Source organism: Conger conger, chromosome 2 (genome assembly GCF_963514075.1).
Source record: "Conger conger chromosome 2, fConCon1.1, whole genome shotgun sequence".
Classification (NCBI taxonomy): domain Eukaryota; kingdom Metazoa; phylum Chordata; class Actinopteri; order Anguilliformes; family Congridae; genus Conger; species Conger conger.
Window position 1 is genome coordinate 42173568 of NC_083761.1, and position 22259 is coordinate 42195826.

The 22259-nt window shown below is 40.3% G+C and overlaps 1 protein-coding gene across 5 annotated transcripts in view; it reads left to right on the top strand.

Annotated features, from left to right (window-relative positions):
- Positions 1-20513, top strand: part of LOC133122021 (rho GTPase-activating protein 27-like) — a 55567-nt gene extending 35054 nt beyond the window's left edge. For 2 of the 5 annotated variants that reach the window (XM_061231675.1, XM_061231680.1), the window contains 17 exons: positions 363-815; positions 2637-2843; positions 3911-3991; positions 4388-4510; positions 5188-5268; positions 5420-5482; positions 6821-6888; positions 7104-7191; positions 7598-7699; positions 7943-8041; positions 8760-8838; positions 10556-10684; positions 10780-10878; positions 13901-13978; positions 17755-17886; positions 18440-18545; positions 19140-20513. In XM_061231675.1, the coding sequence (XP_061087659.1) occupies positions 363-815; positions 2637-2843; positions 3911-3991; positions 4388-4510; positions 5188-5268; positions 5420-5482; positions 6821-6888; positions 7104-7191; positions 7598-7699; positions 7943-8041; positions 8760-8838; positions 10556-10684; positions 10780-10878; positions 13901-13978; positions 17755-17886; positions 18440-18545; positions 19140-19317 (2166 nt within the window). In that variant the 3' untranslated portion in view covers positions 19318-20513. The remainder of the gene's footprint in view (positions 1-362; positions 816-2636; positions 2844-3910; positions 3992-4387; positions 4511-5187; positions 5269-5419; positions 5483-6820; positions 6889-7103; positions 7192-7597; positions 7700-7942; positions 8042-8759; positions 8839-10555; positions 10685-10779; positions 10879-13900; positions 13979-17754; positions 17887-18439; positions 18546-19139) is intronic. The other 3 variants (XM_061231676.1, XM_061231678.1, XM_061231679.1) reach the window with 3 other exon arrangements.
- Positions 20514-22259: the final 1746 nt, after the last annotated feature.

Genomic DNA, 22259 nt, shown 5'->3' on the forward strand with positions numbered 1-22259 from the left:
CAAGAGATGCAAGCTTTTTTTGTTAGATAATAGCATCTACTTCTGTTTACTCTTCTAAGTGCTGCTATTTTGGCATTCCGATTGCTTTCCTAAGAATGTATTAAGCTAAATATCAACAAATCTATTTATCTCAGCAGTGAGACACCACATTGATTCATAATTTAATTACTCATATAGGTTATCCCTGTGTGCATGGCCTGCTCATGGTTTAAAGGCCATTTTTAGGTCAGGAAGGTCTGATCAATAAGCTGTCTGTTTGGTGATGACGATAATGATACTGTCTGTGATTTGTGCCTGGGCTTTGGACACCTGGGCTTTGGAGCCTTTCCCTGATTGGCTGTCTCTCTTCTGGTAATCTGCAGGTTGAGTGTGAGAGCTCCGCCACCGCGGTCTATGTAAACGTAGCTGAGCTGCGGAGGAGCATCGGCCAGTCTCCCTCCCCGCGGACGTCCTGCCGCCTACCCTCAGATGAGGGATGGGAGGTTCACACTGACCAAGAGAGCGGGCAGGAGTTTTACTATCACCCTGACACAGGACAGACAACCTGGGACAACCCTTTCGAAGCCCTTCTGGACTGCGAGGTGCCCCAGGAGACGCCACCTTCTCCCTTACCCGTGCGGCCCCCTGCCCCGTCACCGCCAACGAGTGCTGTCGGGAGCTCCGACTGGGAGCAGTTATTGGATGAAACCAGTGGGCTGCACTACTTCTACAACTCAGTGTCAGGGGAGACGTCCTGGGACGCTCCAGAGCAGCTCTACTCCCCCCCTGCTTGCATGGAGTCGATGGGCCTGCAGACCCCCCCGGGCGATGGTCCGGTAAGAGACCAAGATTAAATATGTACACTACCGTTCAAAAGTTTGGGTCGCCATGTTTTTCTTCAGCTTTTTCTGATTTCATATTTTATTTTCTCTGTTTGTAATCAAACCATTCATATGTGGTCGAAGTGCAGGCTCATTTGTAACCTTGGACCCTTGATGACCTGTTATGTATGTTCAGGAGACCCAAACGCAGACCAGGGGATAATCAGAAATCATGGTTTATTTTCAGTCCAATATCAAAGCCAGTAATCCAGAACAAACAATGCCAAAATCGAGATGGAAAAAAATAGTGAGTAAACAGTCCAGGTCAAAAATCCAGATGGTCAGAAATGCAAGGTACAAAAAGGGCAGGGCAAGGGCGTAGTCAAAAAGGGAGAAAAAAAAAACCAAAGATCAGAAAGGCAAATAAAACAGAAGGGGTAAGGCAATCTCAGAATCAGGCAAAAAGGCGTCTCAGGAATCTGTAGTATGACAGGCTTACAAATAATCGGCTCTGAAATATAGATCAACGTTCTGACAAGAAAACAACTGAGAAAGGGGTTTCAATGCATTGAAGGATAAGACAAACTAGGCTTAGGAGTGAGGAGGATCTAACAAATATACATCAGGTGAGAAACATGAAAATGCAATTAAACCATAACAAGTGAATGCATGAAAGCGCAGACTGGATTCACAAAGACACACACGTAATACAAATGGCTCAGTTTTGAAGCCCGGGAAGTTCAGTTTACCGGCACTGCCATGTTGTACGATATGAAGCCAGAGACCGCACAGTAAGGAAGCTGATGTGGCTCCTCCACTAAGCGTGTGAGAGTGACGTAATCTGTCCCTGATTCGTCCACAAAGTATTGCTGTATTGTCCAATTAACACAAGAAATTAGAAAATCGGCACATGGGGAGGCATTCAATGACTTAAAACACAGATTTGTAAAAAGAAATATTTGACTTTTTTTAGACAATTAAATCAGGGGATGATTAGGTGGCAGGTTGAAAGAGCCAGGTTGGGAATGTATCCAGGACAATAGGGAATCCCGTGCTCTTGCGAAGTGTGTCATGGAATCTTTAATGAGCACAGCAAGTCAGCGCCTCGTTTTAACGTCTCATCCGAAAGATGGCGTCTCCCACAGCACAGTGTCCCCACCACTGCCCTGCGGCATTGCGATTTATTTGATCAGAGGGAAGATCACCACCTAATGGCCCACCGACACCACTTCCAGCAGCAACTTAGTTTCTACTAAGCATTCAGACAGCAACTATTTGCTCAGACCAATGTATAAGTGTATAAGTAGTAATTCTGTTCAGAACCAAAACAAACTACATAGAACTATCAGTCATAGCATTATGGTCTCGGTTATATTTTTTTCAAACCTTACACCCATGTCCATTAGACCACTGCCATTCACTCTGATCACTGCTATTTGATGTTTCTTAACAGCTTTGAATATCCACTTAAAGGCAATCTTAAAAAATAAAAAATAAATTTGATATCACATGCTGTAATGTTGGTAGTGCTATGTTATGCAATTAATCATACTGAATTGCCATCTGTCATTTTTCTAAGGGTAATAAAAATATTTTCTATTCTGTTGCATTCTATAAAGTCTCACTGATGGTACAAAGTTTCTGGCTTCACCCAATACTCTTTATTAAAATGGTAATACACTCCATCAGCTATATCTGTAAACACAGGAGAGTGATTGCCTTGTGTTGCAGTGGAACATCTTTGATGAAATGCAACCTTATTTTAACTGAACTGTTGTCTCTGTAGATTCAGAGGAACCTCATTAATATGCACTGTGCTTCCTATTGCTTAAACAGCCCCCCCTCCCTGAGGAGGACTACCCCTCTGACAGCCAAGAGGAGCCTGGGACTTTGCCAACCTTCCAAAAAGACTACTCGTTCTCCCATCTGAAACGGACAGCGATCCCTCGGGCCAGCTTAGACACCAGCGCTCCGGCAGGATGGACGCGTTCGGTTGATCTGGATGGCCAGTGGGTGTACACATGCGAGAGCACACAGGAGCAGGTAAAGCAACCATCCAGCAAATGTGAATGAATTTAACCTGTTAATAGCAAGCACCTGTATCTTCAGTCTTGGTAGTCTCTCAGTTTTATCCAGACCTAGGTCAAATATGTCATTGTTTTGGATTCAAATAGGTTTCTGTGCTCGATTGACCTTACCTGGTGCAATTAAGCCAACTAAGGCCCCGTTTACACGACAACGGTGCCTGCCGAGAACGGCACACTTTTGTTGCGTTTTGGCCTTTCGTTTACATGACACCGTGTTTTGGAGGGCTGAAAACGTAAACTTTTGAAAACGGGTTCCAGAGTGGAATTATTTGAAAACGCCGTCCTTAAGGTTTCCGTGTAAATTGGTAAAATACAATTCTTGTGAAAACGGTGGGAGGAGTGAGGGGAGGAGGTGGGAGATGACATGAAACTGTGACATCACGGACCCTAATACACAAGAGCAAATCAGTCTAAACACAACAAGAGGATCAGAAGGCAGGGTGTACACTTTCTGGGAGTATTTCATAGGTTCCAATACACCGGACAAGCTCAGTAAAGCGTAGAAAAGTATTTCAGTCGAAAACAATTACATATTTGACCCAGGTCTGGTTTTACCTGCTTTGAGATGTGTTCCATCAACTGTGGAGTAAGTATATTTGATGTTTTGACATTTACCTTTCAGAATATGTGTGTGGTCTTTTGTGATGTGATAATGTGCACAACAGATGCATTTAGCATTCATTCCAGTACTGAGAAAAAGAGGTATTCAAAATCTCATTTCAGTTTAATGATTAACTTCCCTCAGGATTTTTTCTTCTGAAAGGTTAAATTAAGTTTGAAAATTCACATTGCCTCATTGTCTGTTGTAAAACTTCAATTTCAATTCCAGTTTATATGTTCACAATAAAAATCATTGTCATTTTGAAGGCTTATTATTATTAATGTGATTTCTGTGAATAGTTGTTTCTAATTTTTCTAATGTTTCATGCTCTCCAGGTAAATCCATTAGACTACAAACAATTTGCCCCTTAAATTGTACATACAGTATATGTAACTCTCATCCCTTTTTGCATATTGCGTCAGTGGATCAAATCTCTGGATGAAAGGGGACAGGCTTACTATTATTTGAGAGATGGATCCAGATCCCAGTGGACCTTACCTGAGGTAGAGTCGAGTCTTCCGTGCTTGTGTAGTCAGGGGAATAGGGAACTGGCTATTTGACTTGTGACAAATGTATGCAAAGTATTTGAAATACAGTGTGTGACAAAAAAACTTACTGAAGAAGAGTAATCTTACATTAATAATTAAGTGTCAATGAAAAGTTATTTGGGATTAAGTGGTCTACGCTAGTGACAGAGCCATTGAGTGTGATCTCAACTACTTAATGTCTACTGTGTAAATGTTTATAATGTTTCTACTACTCCACATGGTGCTCAGTGAGGCAATTGGGAGAAATAGCACAGCTTGTTCCTGTTCAAAGGTGGATCTCTATTCAAAAGCTAAAGGGCCTAAAGCCTGATTTTGGCGTAAATGTATTCATTTATTATTGTACATCTTCAGATTTCTGTAACTTCAAGCCAGCCAAGGGTAGGGAATGGAGTTGAACCAGATGGAGCATCAGTTATCAAGAATTGGAGGCATACCATGGGCCCAACGCAGATAACCGCGTGCCAAGACGAAGCAGTGAGTATCCACAGCAACTTACGAGGGGTTTCCCCAAATTTCCTCTGAAATGACATGAAGGAAGGAAGGAGAGCCAGGCTTTGCGTCTGAGCTGTGCGGTGAACACCATGTACAGTCTTTAAAGACCATCGGCCTCATGTCACTAGAGCTTACATTCCACTGCATTAATCAGTGTGGACCAGAGTGCTCAGTGTGAACAGCTGAGCCCCACTGCACACTGACACCCCCTCTCACCTCCAGGGCTGATGGCAACTTTTCCTGAACAGGAAACACCTGTGCAATTTATTATTAGATCACATATGCAAAGGAGCCGTGGGGGTAACATGCAAATGTGTAAGACCGAACACAATACACAATTTCTGCTCAAATTATGCTATTAATCATACTGAACTGTCATCTGTCCTTACGTAGTATGTGCAGGACACACTGTGTACATTTTTAAGGGTAATACAAATTATATTGTATTCTGTGAAGTCTCTCTGATGGTATTATGTTTCTGGCTTCATTCACCTCTCTTTATTAAACCCAGCATACCCATGCAAATAAGCCACAGGTGACATGCAAACGTGTAAGACTTAACACAATACTGGATTCTGCTCACACTCCAGTGGCTTTTTTCAGCACTTTTATTGTCTTTTTGGTAAAGATGTTACAATTCCTGCATTTCCATTTTTTAGCAGAGGTTTCTCCCAACTCACAGGAGGAACTTCTCGGACTATGGCAGTGATGCATCCAGCTCTCCCGAGCTGCAACACCAAGTAAGTCCATTTCTATCCTGCAAGACACAGGTACACACAATGTCAGATACCAAAATGTTCATATCTGTGAACTTGGGCCAATCGTGTCTCTGAAATTGCACAGAGTACAAAATGACACCGCTCTGTTTGTTTTTTTGTTTCTCCCTTGAAGGCAGATCGGTTCAAACGCCAAAGGAACCCCTCCAATCAGAGCTCAGAGTCTCAGCACCACAATGTGGGTCTTAGAGGTCTTGGGTCTAATAGCTGTGTACCAGGAAAATATGGGCTCTTGCTATTTCATTTTGCATTCAAGCTATGCCTACAAGTGACTTGTTTACTAACCCAAATGATGTCACCCAGTCTTGATGAATCTGGTCACACTTTGCAATGATTACTGGCTGCTAGGTGTTTAGAGGGTTTGGCGCTTCCTTGTTCTTTAGCTTGTCCATCCTTGTTTTAACCCTCTCTTAATTTGTGCAATTTGATTCAATTAACATGTTAAATACGTTATATGCATTGATATCCAGGCTATGTGTAAATACAGTATATGCTATGATATTCAGGCTATACATAATTATGATATATGCAGTGATATTCAGGCTATATGTAAATATGGTATATGCAGTGCTATTCAGGCTATGTGTATGTGTAAATACGGTATATTCTGTGTTATTCAGGCTATGTGTATGTGTAAATATGGTATATTCAGTGTTATTCAGGCTATGTGTATGTGTAAATATGGTCTATTCAGTGTTATTCAGGCTATGTGTATGTGTAAATATGGTATATTTAGTGTTATTCAGGATATGTGTAAATATGGTATAGTGTTATTCAGGCAGTGTTATTCAGGCTAAACAAACAGAACTATGTTAGTCACGTGACTGACTGCACACAGAGAGTAGAAACTAACTCCACTGTTATCTGACAACTCCCAGCCCAGCGCCCTACAACCAGAGCACTTCACTACAACTCATAGACAGCATACTAGAAGGAGGAAGTAGAATGCAGCTGAGCACACAACTCTAATTGCAGTTTTTTCACGATGGCAGCTTTAGGATTTAAGAGCTTGTGGTTTGTTTTAATGTCGTTAATAATTTGTTATCATTGTTTTGAAGCTGTAGTGTCAATCAAAAGACATAAATGAGACAGAGTGCAGCAGTTGCAACTCCTGAAACATGCTCTGTACTACACCCTTGTGTCCGCCTATGCAAATTGCAGTCCTTGTTCTTAAACTGAATGCATACAAAGCAGACTGCTGATATACTATTCTGTAAATACCACTATTCTGATAAACCATTATTGTGGGATTACCTGGAGAGCTAAAAGTGTGAGTGAGACAGCCAGAAGCACTATGGATAAATTCTAACCAATTGAGTCAAATTGTTTTGAGATTAACGATTGCTTTGCCTGACTGTCTTAAATTAACATAGAACTGTTCAGGTGCATGAAGTCTCTACTTTTTCTTTCTTTCTTCCTGTCTTTCTTTTTCTTTTTTCAGTGCATGCTAAACTAAAAAAAATGTATCTAAATGGAGCACATAGAAACCATCTCCACATCTGATTTTTTCTTTCAGACTCAGACTTTAGAAAAAGCCGGAATTCTAAACAAAACGAAGATCTGTGAGAATGGGAAAAGAGTCAGGTACTTGTGACTATTCAAGTGGCAATGCTGCTTAAATGTATAGAGCTATTCTGGTTAGAAGGAAATCCTTCCTGGAAAGTTTGACCAATAAAAGCCAAACTAAATCATACAATCTTCATGATATTCTATAAAATTAGGAAGAAGTGAATTTCAGTGTCTGCTTTTAGACAGACCTTTCATATACACTCTTTCCTTTCCTACATTTTTTAATGTAGGAAAAATTGGGCCCAGTCGTGGACAGTGCTCCATGGTGGAGTTCTGATATTTCACAAAGATCCAAAGTCTGCACCAGCAGGAAACTCGGTAAGAACTGAACACACCTGATAAACATGTCCTAAATAACTACGGTGGCTCATGCTTGGTGGGACTGTGCAGTGTGGGAAATCTACCTTGCTAGAGTAGCCTTGCTCACATTCTCAGGCATTGCATCACTCTTGGTCTCGGAATGCATTTCTTCATTCCTGTGCTAACTCGGGTTGACACCCTGAAGGCCTGTCAGTCTCACATCTGTTAATGTATGTGTAAAAAAGAATGTTATGTTTTAATGAAGCTCATGAATGTGACTCACATTTCCACTCACAAAACTAACACATATATAGTAAAAAATCTTTGGGAGAACATTAAACCATACTTAAACTTTTTTCTGGCTTTTGGAATATGCGGAAATTTGTGTGGTCAGTTGTTTGAAAGGCAGTCTTTACGTCCACAGAACAAGACTAATCAGATTGTCCCAGAATTCACACTTGAGCTACGGGGGGCAGTCATTGGCTGGGCCTCCAAAGATAAATCCAGCAAGAAGAATGTTCTAGAGGTATGAGGTCCTTGTCTTCTGTATTGTCAGCCTCTGGTGAAATATGAATGCCAAATGACATGGTTGCTGGTATCAATTTATTCCTTCAAAGATATGCATTGGAAAAGAAGGCATCAGCTGAGCTCATTTGTAATTAATAGCCCATTGTTACGTTGTGAACCAGTTGTTTTTAACTGAAGTGTTTTTTATAATTTTGCATTATATTGTGCCCTTAAATTTGACTTGTTTTCTATCTGTTTTCAGTTGAAAACACGAAGTGGAGCTGAATTCCTGATACAATATGACACTGAAAGCATCATCACCGACTGGCACAAAGTGATTGTGGATACCATACGACAGCTGGTGAGCTATGGGAACAAGGGGTACAGCATTCTGGATAGTTCCTGGTTTGGCCTTTGTGAATGTCATTATTTCTTCAACAATACAATTACACAGTAGAACAGGTTTTGGCACGGGTACCGACTGCTTTTTCTGTACCATTCACTTTATCACTTGTTAAATATTCAATGGAAAGGCCAATTAATCTAAGTGGCCCATTATGTGCCATGACGTAGGGGCACAATGTGCCGTATCAGGGCTTTTGTGCTGAAGATGGAGGGTTTCACACACCAGATTTCAATGTCTGTTTGCAAGTTTAAAATAAAAATTGTGACTTTCTTGTAGCATGTTGTATATTGGTCCTTTAGTACAATTAATAGTGTTCTTGATTTTGTTCACTTCCGTGTTGTAATTGTCATGCAGTTGAAGTCACACTTATGTTATGGTGTATGCTACAAATGAATAGTTCTGGCAATAATGCTGTAGTATTAATTGAGGTAGAAGTAGAATATAATAATATTAGTAACAGTAATAATAATAATAATAATAATAATAATAATAATAGTAATAATCATCATCATCATCATCACCATCATCAACAGCATATTATTATTACCATTACCATTACTATTACTATTTCATTTCTATTATTATTATTATTATTATTATTATTATTATGTGATTTAGTTTGCTCATTCAGGGCTTTGATTGGCTAATGTCATGGCCCGTGTACCTATCTCAGGAGCTGGAACACCACTCTGAGGAGGAGGATGGAGAGGGCAGTGAAAAGTCACTGGGCACTGAGGACAAAAAGAGGATCTGTAAGTACTGTTAGCAGCTTGGGCCTGAAATAATACAGTACTGTATGGAGTCTGTCTGTGACTGCTTTGAGTCCATTAGTTTCTATTAGGAATACAGGCAGGAAGAGACTCTAGATAAGTAGGCATGCAGAGTGAAATCCTGTTCACTGAGATTACATATCATAGCAAGTATGTCTAGCAAACATATCACAAATTCAGACTTGACCTCAGTTCATTAACTATCCTTGTGTGTTTTGTTATGATTATTGTGTGATTCTCAGTGAAAATCAGCAGTCATCATTTTGTGCCAACAGTCAATGAAACGGAACCATTTTTAAATGATGTGGCAACAAGGAACCACTTAGTTCTGTAAGCTTTTTTTTTTCAATTGAATCTCAGCAAAAAGCAGAAAGAGAAATTCAGAAAATACATACGAGGCAGAACTTGAGGAAGTTATTGAGTTGTGGCAGTTATTGAGATGTGCTCTGTCAACAAACTGCTTCCCATACAATTGATAGAAGTATAAGTGGAATGAGATGGCAGAGCAATACTAAAGAAACAATTGGTAACTATGTGTAGAATACTTGTATTATATTATTGGGTAACATCAGTGCATGACAGATAACACTGTATAGCTCCTAAATCGTTCCCAAGTCCTGATATAGTGACACAGCATGAAACTTGTGTGCTGTGTCATCTGTGACTATCTCACTCAGAAAACAGCTCACTAGTACTCCAAGATTAATTCACAATGTTCTGTTTTACAATTTCGGAACCATAATACGTTGTTGTGTTGAGTGCAACCTCACAAGGTGTTGCTTGATTGGCAGTTGATGGGCAGATCAGAAACTTGTTGATTGTGACTGGGCTGTGCCGCAGCCACCTTGCATGGGATAACTTTCTAGTCACATGACTAGAGCACTACCCACTAGTGCACCACACTGTTCTGTGCTTGTACTGCCCTCTAGATCAGGGATCTTTTAAAATAAATGACAGGCGAGTGAACTTTATATTTATAGAACAACATATGCATTTGTGGATATGATGACCAATGTGGAATATTTTCTTTGCATATGTAACTATGTCCAGATGTAACTAACTATGTATAGCTATTGTTTCACATTCTAAGTGAAGAATCAATACTTTGTTTTTGTTTGTTGTGTAAATACATTTTAGAACATGTAAAATCTGATGGAGAAATAAAACAGTACCCAATAAAATAACATTTTACTGCAGTCAATGTTAACATGAAAAAATGAGTGATTATACTTATCTATAGCACCAATATGTTTTGTGACACTGATCTGGAAATATTCATCTTAATATAATATTACTATTTTCTTTACCTCAATGGTAAAAGAGCAATGGTGGGTCTCTAGCCTCTAGACATGCTCTAGATCAGGGAGGAGCAAGGAGGGTTGTATCTGTTCTGGATTTCAGACCAACTCCAATAATTATTTATTTAGTCCAACCATTTACATGATCTATCATTTTTAGCCACATCCCGTAATATAAACAGAAGCTGATGAATGTTCTTGTCTTGTAGCATTTAATTGTGGTATAATTTACGAGTGAATCGGTCATGGTGCATTTGGCTTATTAGCTGACTGAGCCAGGGTAGCTGGTATCAGCAAACTCCCACACACACACCTGCCCTCCAGAACTGGAGTTGCCCATCCCTATAGAGGATGGCCCACAGGTTTAATCACCTCCAATCCCCTGTCTCTATCGCCCCCAGCCGTCAAGCAGAGTGCATCAGGCTCCAGCGCAGACTTGGAACAGAAGAAGGTACGCACCAAGTTTCTCCAGAAGTTCCTTCAGAAGCGGCCCACTCTGCAGTCCCTCAAGGAGAAGGGCTACATCCGAGGTAGGCCCACCTCCCTACTCCAGAGCTTTCTGCTTTCTGCTCTGCATGCTCTTATTACATGACTCTGTCTAATGGTGTATTGTTCATCTCCTCAGACAATGTGTTCGGTTGTCACTTGACCACACTGTGCGCCCAGGAGAAGACTAACGTCCCCGGCTTTGTAGAGAAGTGCATCAGAGCCGTGGAGAGAAGAGGTACACGGCTTACTGCTTACAGCACTATCGCTATTGCATGCTGCGCTTGAAAGAACTGTACCGATGTACATACCACAGACAATTTAGTACTTTTGTGTGGGGAGGACTCTGTATTACTCCTAGATACACACATATATACACTCACCGAGCACTTTACTTGGTATTTATTAGACTTTTTTTTTTTACTTCTACTGCTGTAGCCTATCCACTTAGAGTTATGATGCGTGTGTTCAGAGATGCTCTTCTGCATACCACTTGTGTGGTTATTTGCGTTACTGTCAGCTTCCTGTCAGCTGTGACCAGTCTCTCCTCTGATGTTTCTCATGAAAAAGGCGTTTCTGTCTGCAGAACTGCTGCTCCTGGATTTTTTTGTACCATCCTTTGCAAACTCTAGAGACTAATATGCGTGAAAATCCCAGATCAGCAGTTTCTGATATACGCAAACCATTCTGTCTGCCACCAACAATCATTCCACGGTCAAAGTCACTTAGATCATATTTTTTCCCCGTTCTGATGGTTGGTGTCAACATTAACTGAAGCTCCTGACCCGTATCCACATGATTGTATGGATTGCACTGCTGCCACACAATTGACTGATTAGATAACCGCATTAATAAGTAGGTGTTAGGTGTAATGAAGTATATGAGTGTATATGAGTGTATATTACCCCTTCATACATGCACTGTATCTTCAGTCATCTGCTAGTCAGCAGTTATAGCACTACGCAAACCTGCCACCCAGATTAGCACTGTCTCTACCAGGTTACATACTGTTGTAGACATGCTCAACAAAAAGAAAATACAAATACAGTTGAAGTCAGAATTTTACAGATTTCATTTTAGCAAACTATAGTGTTGGCAAATCTAATTTGTACATGACAAACATGTAATTTTTCCAATAATTGTTTACAGACAGATTATTTCACTTTTCATTCACAATTCCTCTGGGTCAGAAGTCTACATACACTAAGTTGACTGTGCCTTTAAATAGCTTGGAAAATTCCAGAAAATTATGTCATGGTTTAAAAAACTTCTGATGGGCTAATTGACATTATTTGAGTCAGTTGGAGGTGTACCTGTGGATGTATTTTAAGGTCTCAGTGCCTCTTTGCTTGACGTCATGGGAAAATCAAAAGAAATCAGTCCTCCACAAGTCTTCCTTGGTTCATCCATGGGAGCAATTTTCAAATGCCTGAAGGTACCAGGTTCATCTGTAGAAACAATAGCATACAAGTATAAACACCACGGGACCACGCAGCTGTCATACCGCTCAGGAAGGAGACATGTTCTGATGAACGTGCTTTGGTGCAAAACGTGCAAATCAACCCCAGAACAACAGCAAAGGACTTTGTGGAGATGCTGGAGGGAACAGATACAAAAGTTTCTATATCCACAGTAAAACAAGTCCTATATCAACATAACCTGAAAGGTGGCTCAGCAAAGAAGAAGCCAGTACTACGCCAAATACAGTCTGCAACTGCACATGGGGACAAAGATCTTACTTTTTATAGAAATATCCTCTGGTCTGATGAAACACAAATTGCACTGTTTGGCCGTAATGACCATCATTATGTTTGGAGGAAAAAGGATGATGCGTACAAGCCAAAGAACACCATCTCAACCATGAAGCACAGGGGTGGCAGCATGATGTTGTGGGGGTACTTTGCTGCAGGAGAGACTGGTGCACCTCATAAAATAGATGGCATCATGAGGAAGGAAATTGTGTGGATATATTGAAGCAACATCTCAAGATATAGGCCGGAAGTTAAAGATTCGACGCAAATGGCTTTCCAAATAGACAATGACCCAAAGCATACTTCCAAAGTTGTGGCAAAATGGCTTAAGGACAGCAAAGTCAAGGTATTGGAGTGGCCATCACAAAGTCCTGACCTCAATCCAATCAAAGATTTGTGGGCAGAACTGAAAAGGCATGTGCAAGCAAGGAGGCCTACAAACCTGACTCAGTTACACCAGTTAAGTCAGGAGGAATGGAAAATTCCAGCCACTTCTTGTGGAAGCTTGTGGAAGGCTATCTGGAACATTTGACCCAAGTTATCATAAAACTCTATTGTAGAGAAGATGGGTCATTATTTTAATATTAGTAGGGTTAAATACAAGTACTGGGACAGTTCAAATCGGTTGTTTTCTCTGTGCTTATCAAATTTGGAATTCAAATCAAATAATGCCTATCAGTCAAAATTCACAATGGCTGCAAATGCTATTTCATGTGGTTTTTCAAAAGCAGACATTGAAATATAATACACCAATGTCATTCAAAGAGTCAAGTCCCCATATTCAAAGTCACCAGAAGTATTGGGGCAATTTTAACTATCAACTGTCAAATTTCACAGGTTTACCATATTACTCTTATGAATTATATGTGGAAAGCTGTCAGGGCATGGGTTATATCCTTTGGAAGCCTTGGTACAACTTTGGAATCTACTTTATAAGCTAGAACATGCAAGACAAGAAAACTGAAGATGAGGGCTAAATAACTGTATATGATAACCATGAAAGTTATTGGGTGGATGAAGAAAAAAAATTATTATGGCTACTGCGTAATGCTTGTTTAAGTATAGTATGAAATGTCCTAAATAAGAAACTAACAACTAGTGGTGCATCTGCAGTATGGAAAATAGTTAGAATATGTGTCAGCAGGAACCACTTCTGGCAGGAGATTAAGTTTAGGGGTTGGGAAAATCAAGGAATAAATTGAATTTGCTAAAAAAAATACAAAAGATCAGTTGGATGGGTTTAGAAACATGTCTTAAGGACAGATGAGACAAAGATAAACCTTTGCCAGAGTGATAGAAGAGTGAGGAGAAAGAGGGGGAATGTTCTGGACCCTCAGCATACTTCTTCATGTGAAAAGAAGTAGTAGTTAGCTGAATGAGCTTAGAGGAGAGTGAGCGCTCTTCTGCACCCACCAATCAAAAGGCAGACAATCCAAATCCCTAAAAATGTTTTTTTTAAAACTGTCTATGCAAGTGCATTTTTATTAAGCAATTTATTTTTTAAAACAGGTGTGGATATTGATGGGATCTACAGAGTTAGTGGGAACCTTGCAGTCATTCAGAAACTGCGCTTCAAGGCAGACCAAGGTAAGGGTGTCTCCCTCTTCAGCAGATTTTAATGTTGCTCCTCCCAGCTGAACTTCACTTCTTTTGCTGACACAGCCTGTAATCTGTGAATTGTTGACGTACCCATAATGTTCTACCAAATGCAGAACATTATACTGTTATATAAGTAATACGTCCTGAGGCCTTCCCTCCAGCTTAACTAAAGAGGACGTACTGCCATTTCTTATATTGCAAGTATGCGAATGCTACAAAGGCAAAGTGGAAACATATTTTGTTCGTTTTAAAGTTCAGTTTTCACATTTAATCATGAACCTATTAATTTGTGTCTACAATAGTTTTGTTGCGGTGATACATATGTATCATTTTTCAAATAATTACTTTAAAGGTACAATACGTAATTTCGGACCTCTAACGGTCAAGAGAGGAATAGCAGCAACAAACCCCTTCAAACCACAACACTGTTTATCCCTCCCCGTTCTCTGTAAACGCGCTGACGTTGAAACGCTGTGGCAATTAGAACCAATTTTCTACCAATGAGCTTGAATTATTGTACAGTTATACAATGTTTTGGTACAGAGTGTCGGGCCATCAACTGTATATTTTGAATCCTGAATTTCAGGACTATAAACACTGACAGAGGGTGAGTCATCACGTCAGTGAGCCTTTGTAAATGATAGGAAGGGATTTACAATGGTCTTGTAACAATGTTTTAACACAACTTACCTATTGTACCTTTAATTTAGTTTCCTCAATGACATTTTTTATTCATATTATGATAATGCCAAAAACAAAATCAACATATTATAGCACGTGTATGTATTCAGTGTGTATTTTTAATGAGACTAATTGACAATCTGCATACTTGAGGATTAGTCCCTTTTCAGGGTCCAAGTGTTTAATTTGCTACATGCATCCTGTTTGCTTTAATTATCCTTCAGATGTGTCTAGAACCTGGAGTCCACCTGTGACTAATTTAATTGATTTGACATAGTTTAGAAAGGCACGCACCTGTGTATATAAGGTCCCACAATTCACACTGCATGTCAGGACAAAATAATTTCTAAAGCTTGGGGTGTTCACAGGAGCACAGTGGCCTCAATAATTGTGAAATGGAAGTAGTTTGGAACCACCAGGACTCTTCCAAGAGCTGGCCACCTGGCCAAACTGAGTAACCAGGCAAGAAGGGCTTTGGTCAGGGAGGTTACCAAGAACTAACAGTGCTTTGGAAATCCTCTGCAGAGATGGAAGGACGACCATGTCAGCAGCACTCCATCAATTATGCCTTTATGGTGGAGTGGCTAGGTAGAAGCCACTCCTGAGTAAAAAGCATATGACCGCCTGCTTGGAGTTTGCCAAACAGAATTTAAAGGATTCTGACCGCATGAGGAAAAAGATTCTCTGGTCTGATGAACAAACATTTGACTATTTGGGCAGAACTCAAAGCACTATATCTGGTGAACACTACTCATCACCTGGCTAATACCAGCCCTATGGTAATGGGGGTGCGTCTTAGAGACAGGGAGACTGAGATTGGGTCAGATTTGAGGGAAGGAAGAATGAAGCCAGATACAGAGACGTCCTTGAAGAGAACCTGCTCCAGAGAGCATACAACCTCAGACTGGGGTGATGGTTCACCTTTCAGCACGATAAGAACCCAAAGCTTACAGCCAAGACAACAATGGAGTGGCTTCAGGACAAGTCTCTGACTGTCCTTGAGTGGCCCAGCCAAAGCCCAGACTTAGACCCCTTAGAATATCTGTGGAGAGACCTGAAGATGGTAGTTCACAGATGCTTCCCATCCAATCTTACACAGCTTGTGAGGATCTGCCAGGAAGAATGGGATAAACTGCCAAAATTCAGGTGTGCTGAATTTCAGGAGGCTTACCCAAGAAGACTCAAAGCTGCAATTGCTGATGGGGCTTCTACAAAGTACAAAATTTAGGGTCTGAGTACTAGTGATGGCGAGATGATGAACTGTTGAAGCTTTCCAGCCAATGCGTTGGAAATGGATTCATTTCTCAAAGTTTCAATTACCCAATTAGGGGCGACATTGGCTCAGGCGGTAAGAGCAGTCGTCTGGCAATCAGAGGGTTGCCGGTTCGATCCCACCTTGGGTGTGTCAAAGTGTCCCTGAGCAAGACACCTCACCCATGAATGCTTCTGACAAGCTGGTTGGTGCCTTGCATGGCACCAATTACTATTAATGGGTGAATGGGTGAAGGAGAAGCATCAATTGTACAGCGCTTTGGATGAAGGCGCTATATAAATGCCAATCATTTACTATTTTTACCCGCTAGAGCCATCTGCTGGTGAAAATAATTTAAAGGAATCAAGGCTGTCATAATGACGCACCCCTGAGGTGTGAATCTTATTATGGTTTGTGTGGCAGTGAGTTACTCAGGCAATAGTGTTAAGAACACAAATTATAATAAATGATTGCAGACATATATTTAATCCCATATAAATCTACAATTGGATTTAGAGAGTGTAGCTGATTGCAGTTCAGTAGTGACATACAAATATTCAACTCCACCCTTGTTAATCCAGCAGGTGTGTGGTTTTTGGCAGTGTTGCATGGGGTAGTAGATTCGAATCCCATCCATATGATATAGCAGATCATGATAGCATCAGTTGTGCTAGTTAGGTAGTTGGTTGACTGCATGTGCTCGTGTAACTGGGTAAATCTTATTATTGATTTTTATTTTGAAAAAGGAGCTGCTCAACTGTATGAGGGCTGAGTCGGTTCCTTTTCTTTGAAAGAATCTCTCCCGCCTTTGAAAATATATGCTCACAGGGAATTGATGAGGCGGGGGTACACAAGAACCTCAATGCCAGCTGATACAAATTTGGATGCACAGTTTTGTGTCTTGACCAGTACTGAAGCGGGTCCTCTGATCTTGGGAGCTTTGGCTCTGCTATGTACTACTGCTATGCTATGTATCTCCACCATGGTGTCTGCAGTTACATTTTGTGTCCTCCAGGTCTGTAACACATTTGCATCTAAATGGCGGCAAAGGTTACCTAGGAGACATTTACAGGTTTTGTTAGTGGATGTAATAATTACGTCAACAAAATATTGTTGAACAAAAGAATTAAGAAAAATCCGCTTCTGAAGTTGACGGCTGTGGTTGTGATGATGATGATGATGATGATGATGATGATGATGATGATGCTGAGGGATCTGATGCCTTTATGATATTTGCACACTCAGATGTGAGTGAGTTTTATGGCTTAATTTGCTTTATTAGGGCTGAGACAGTTTTTCTCAAAGCAGACAAATATGATTTTGGCCCAGTTGGCCTGCCATCACTGTGTTGCACTGTTTTGCTACTGATGTCCTCACACACTGAGTGGTCTATCATTTTCAGGTCTGTCATTTTCATATAACTTGGAAGCTGGAAACTCTCTTCTCCACTGAGAATTTAACGGTTGTAATACATCCAGACACTCAACAATGCTCTTATACTCCTCAGCCGTTAGTGGGGGAACATCAGTGTGAAGAAATGCTATTGCTACTGGCTATTTTTCCAGTGTGTCTCTACCTCCTGGATCAGTTTCAACACAGGCTGCCTCATCTGTTGTTGGACCTGTATGAGCCTCTCCTTGGGGTTGAATAAAATAGACCTGCAGCTAGACCTACTGCTGTATGGGCCTGGGAGAACACTGAATAGCACAGTGTTGGCTGAAATGGCTGGACAGGACTGCTAGTTTTTGTACTTCAAGAGAAATGGGTATGTACGAAAGGGGACATGGGCCAGTTACACCACCACTGTACTGAGTGTCCTTCTGTTCCTCAGATGAACTGGACCTAGAGGACGGACAGTGGGAGGACATTCACGTCATCACCGGAGCTCTCAAGCTCTTCTTCAGAGAGCTTCCTGAGCCGCTCTTCCCCTTCAGTCACTTCAACAGCTTCCTTGCAGCCATCAGTGTGTACCCCCCCCTCCTCATTCCATCATTAATGCTCCTATGAGCTTGTGTTCTTTTTAGTTGTTTTATTGCATTTTGGAGCAATACGTGTCAACATGAAATCACAATACAGTTATATCCGGTAATGAAAAATACATATAGCCAAACATAAAAGCATATATATATATATATTTTTTTTTTAAAGATATTTTTTAGGCCTTTTTCAGCTTTATTGGACAGTATATAGTATAGAGAGACAGGAAGAATGGGAGCGAGAGAGAGGGGAAGACATGCGACAAATGTCGGGCGGTCGGATTCGAACCGCCGACGTCGCGGCTCGCAATGAGCATGCGGTCAGTGCTCTACAGGCTGCGCCACCGAGACACCACATAAAAACATATATTAATGTATATACGTACTCTCTGTACTCCTCTGTACTCCTCTGACTGCCATGTGACCTGTGCAGAAACTCCGCATCAGAACCCATCATGTTTTTGACTGGCTGGCACCCAAGCAGGTCACAGATCATGATCATGACTTTCATTTCTGTCGATTTCCTTCTTTCTTTCCTAGAAATCCCTGATGTCACAATTAAGGTGAACCAAATGCGTAAGCTGGTGAAGGCGATCCCTCAACCCAACCATGACACCATGGAACTCCTCTTTAGACATTTGCGCAAGTCAGTTGTACTTCTATTCTATTCTATATGGTACAATTACAATCACTCAATGTGGAAGTTGTTTTGTATTGATCATCATCCCAAATCTCTTCATATAAACAAATATCAGGCTTGCCAGTTGTCAAGCTCAAAGTCACCCTCAGCTCAAAGACAATGAACAGAGGTGGAAAGTCCATTGGTCAGAAAGTAAAAGCCCTGTGTTTCTCTCACGCATGAGCTCAGCCAACTGATTTCAATTAGTTCTACATCCCGGCTGAATTTTCTACCTCTGACAATCAAGTCCTGACTGTGCCATTGTCAACTTTGGCCTGGAATCCTGTGTTGTGATGCACAGGGAGGGAGGGTTTTAGTCAGCAGATTTTATCCCACAACAACTACTGTAAAAAGGAGTGCAGTACAAGATACGGGTCATGAAGCTGTGGAAAATCATTTCAACACTCCTCTGAGACTGATGTGAAAATATCCGCATTCTCTTACCCGATTCCTTTTTGGATATAGTTTCATAGACTCCCTTGATGTTAATGTAACCCTACTCCCCAGTTGAATTTTTGTTGCTAATTCTGACACTCATGCCCCTCCTGTCTCTTCCCTTAGGGTGATTGCGTGCGGTGAGAGCAATCGCATGTCGGTGCAGAATGTGGCCATTGTCTTTGGCCCCACATTGCTGAGGCCCGAGATGGAGACCGGCAACATTACCATGCACATGGTCTTCCAAAACCAGATCGTCGAGTTCATCCTAAACGAGTATGAGAAGATATTCCATGGCAGCTGAACCAGTAGCCTTTCACCAGGGCTACACTGACTGTCTGAACAAATCAAACACCATGCACTGTAGCTGGTTTCAAAGCAAAGGAAAAGTGATGCTTGGGCTCTCCCATACAAAATATTCACCTTTTATTTAATTTTTAGACTAAATTTCCTACCATTGTGAGCAGTACAGTCAATTGCTGCAGCCCCTACCTCACTATCTCTCTTTTTTGGGGGAAGGAATGAGCTTCACAAATTTCAAAAGTACAAGCAAACAATGTTGTGTTAATGAAAACAACCTCTTTTTTCCATTTGTAACTCTCTGAGATACCTTTCACACCACAGAGGGGGGATTCTTGCTGAATTAAAAGAACATTCAGTAGTCGGTCACCATAGTGCACAATTATCATTTGCTGTCTCCACTCAGTACATATCAACTAACCCTTAACTCTGTTCCAAACTTGCTTGGGCTGTGCAATTCTGAATAGGATGTCCATATTGTGTTAGTTTGGGAGACTTATGTGGCTATATATGTAGCAAACCATTAGTCATAAATAATAAATGACATTAGAATTGCCATTTTAGGGCCACCTTGCTAAAGGCAGATGATATGAGACTGGTGAGTCTCACTGATGCTTAACCTTATTATTCAACTTTTCTTGAGGTTTTCTTTTCTTAATGTGTTTTGGGTTATGTGATCTTTACATAACAAGACATTACAATTTAAAGAAAAAATGAATGATTTCTGAATTGAAGGCTTCTGTATAGTTTTTGTACAGTGTGTATAATGTTGATATACTGTAATGATACTTTGTTTCACTTCTGCAAACTTACCAGAGAAAGGGATGTACAAATGAAATAATACCAACATAGCCATATGAAAGAGAATTGCCTATAGAGTTTTAAAAAGTAAGAATTACAGTAACAAGGCTATGTGTGTTATTGGCACGGTTTTAGACTGTTACACGTCTTGGTTGTAAGATATGGTCCATATACTATATAACATACTTAGGAAATATTAAGGAAATACAGCTGTACAGTTGTTTTGTATTACTTTATTAGCATTATTATTTTTCATGGAAAAAAGTCAAGACCAATACTGTAAGCATGTGTCAAGAATGGAATTCAATGTGTGGGTTTTGCTATTGCACAAAAGAGCACAATTTAGTTTGTAAATTACAAAGAATGCATTTTTCCTTTTAATAAAATAACTTAATTTGATATTATTGGGCTTGTATATTGCTTTCCTAGGGATATTACTGTCAAATTGTCACCTCAAGCTTGCAAAGCAGTGCTCATCCGTATGTGCTACTTTTATTTAATCAGCCAACCTCTAAATTACTTTGTGAATTATTTAGTCAAAACAATATTGGAATTGGTTATATGTTTTTATATTTAAATCTTAACCCAGTGTAATTTGTTCTCACTAACGTTTACTTCGGCATCTTCAAATATCACAAGTAGTTGTTTATTTTCAGCAGCCTAGTACACTAGAAATATACCACAGCAGAAATATACCACTGGTTAACTGTGCTTACATCTAGCTACATTGGTCAGTCAGTAAATGGAATATTTCCGAATGTTTTCACATTTCTTGGTATTGTTTACATTTTCCCAAATATCTTTTTTGCAGAGAAAATAACTTTCAGAAATAAATTGCCCTAACCAGCAAACTAATAACATTGGCAACATGTTTTAACATCAATATAAATAAACAAATTAAGCATGAAATCATTCTACAACCAAAAAAATTAGATGGCTCCGTATCATCAGCAAAGGACTTAGCACACTCCCTGAATGACTTTGGCTTGGGAGAGGTCTATGCTGTGGATCAAAAGGCAATCTCATTGAAATATTCCTTCTGCAGTGGTTGCTGTCCATGAGGTGGGCCGTAGTGTAGTGGTTAAGGTCAATGACTGGGACATGCAAGGTCGGTGGTTCGATCCCCTGTGTAGCCACAATAAGTTCCACACAGCCATTATTGGCATTTGGCAGACACTCTAATCCAGAGCAATGTACAGTTGATTAGACTAAGCAGGAGATAATCCTCCCCTGAAGCAATGCAGGGTTAAGAGCCCAACAGCCGTACAGATCTTATTGTGGCTACACCAGGATTAGAACCACCGACCTTGCGTGTCCCAGTCAATTACCTTAACCACTACGCTACAGGCCACCCCAGGCCACCCTGTTATTACACAAATGTATCCTAATTGTAATCAAGTGTATAAGATAAAATCATGCCGGTTAAGTTGGATTTTTACATTGCATGAGACTGGACGATAAATGGATACAGACACCACTGTTGGTGGCATTAGTCCAATTTTGGCAATTTTGTCACTATGAAAGGGAAAGCATAGTGAATTAGTTTTTACGAATTGAAAACGCATTGTATTCAGCATATAGCTATGCATTTAAACCATGAAACACAGACTTAGAACCCAGAATTCAATACATACTATGCAAGAGGCAGACGGCTAAGGGGGTACTTCAAATGCATGGTGCACAAGAGGCTTATTTGGTTGAGCAACATTCAGAATGAGCATTGTATTTCAAAATAACATTTTGAGATATTTAACTCACCATGTCATTTGGCAAAAACAATTTTATGATGACGTATTTTGTCAATTACGGGTAAATGGTCAGGGTGTGTCCCAATAGGGAGGTAAAGCAGATGTATTGGGAACGATAATTCCGGTATACAATCCCAGCCAAAAGTTTTGTCGCATGAGTGAACAAAAGTGACAATTGCTAATTACCCAACTCTTAATTAGCTAATACAGTTAGGAAACAACACAATTAATCATAAGTGTCTAAAGTTTATTTAGATACTAGCAAAACTAAAATTTCATAGATGCTTATAAGGTTTATTGCTTGATAATGATGAACAAGCCAGTTTCAACCTGGACAAAGTCTTGTCGCAAATCAAATTATAATCAATACATTTTATCTTTCTCAAAAAGTAAATAA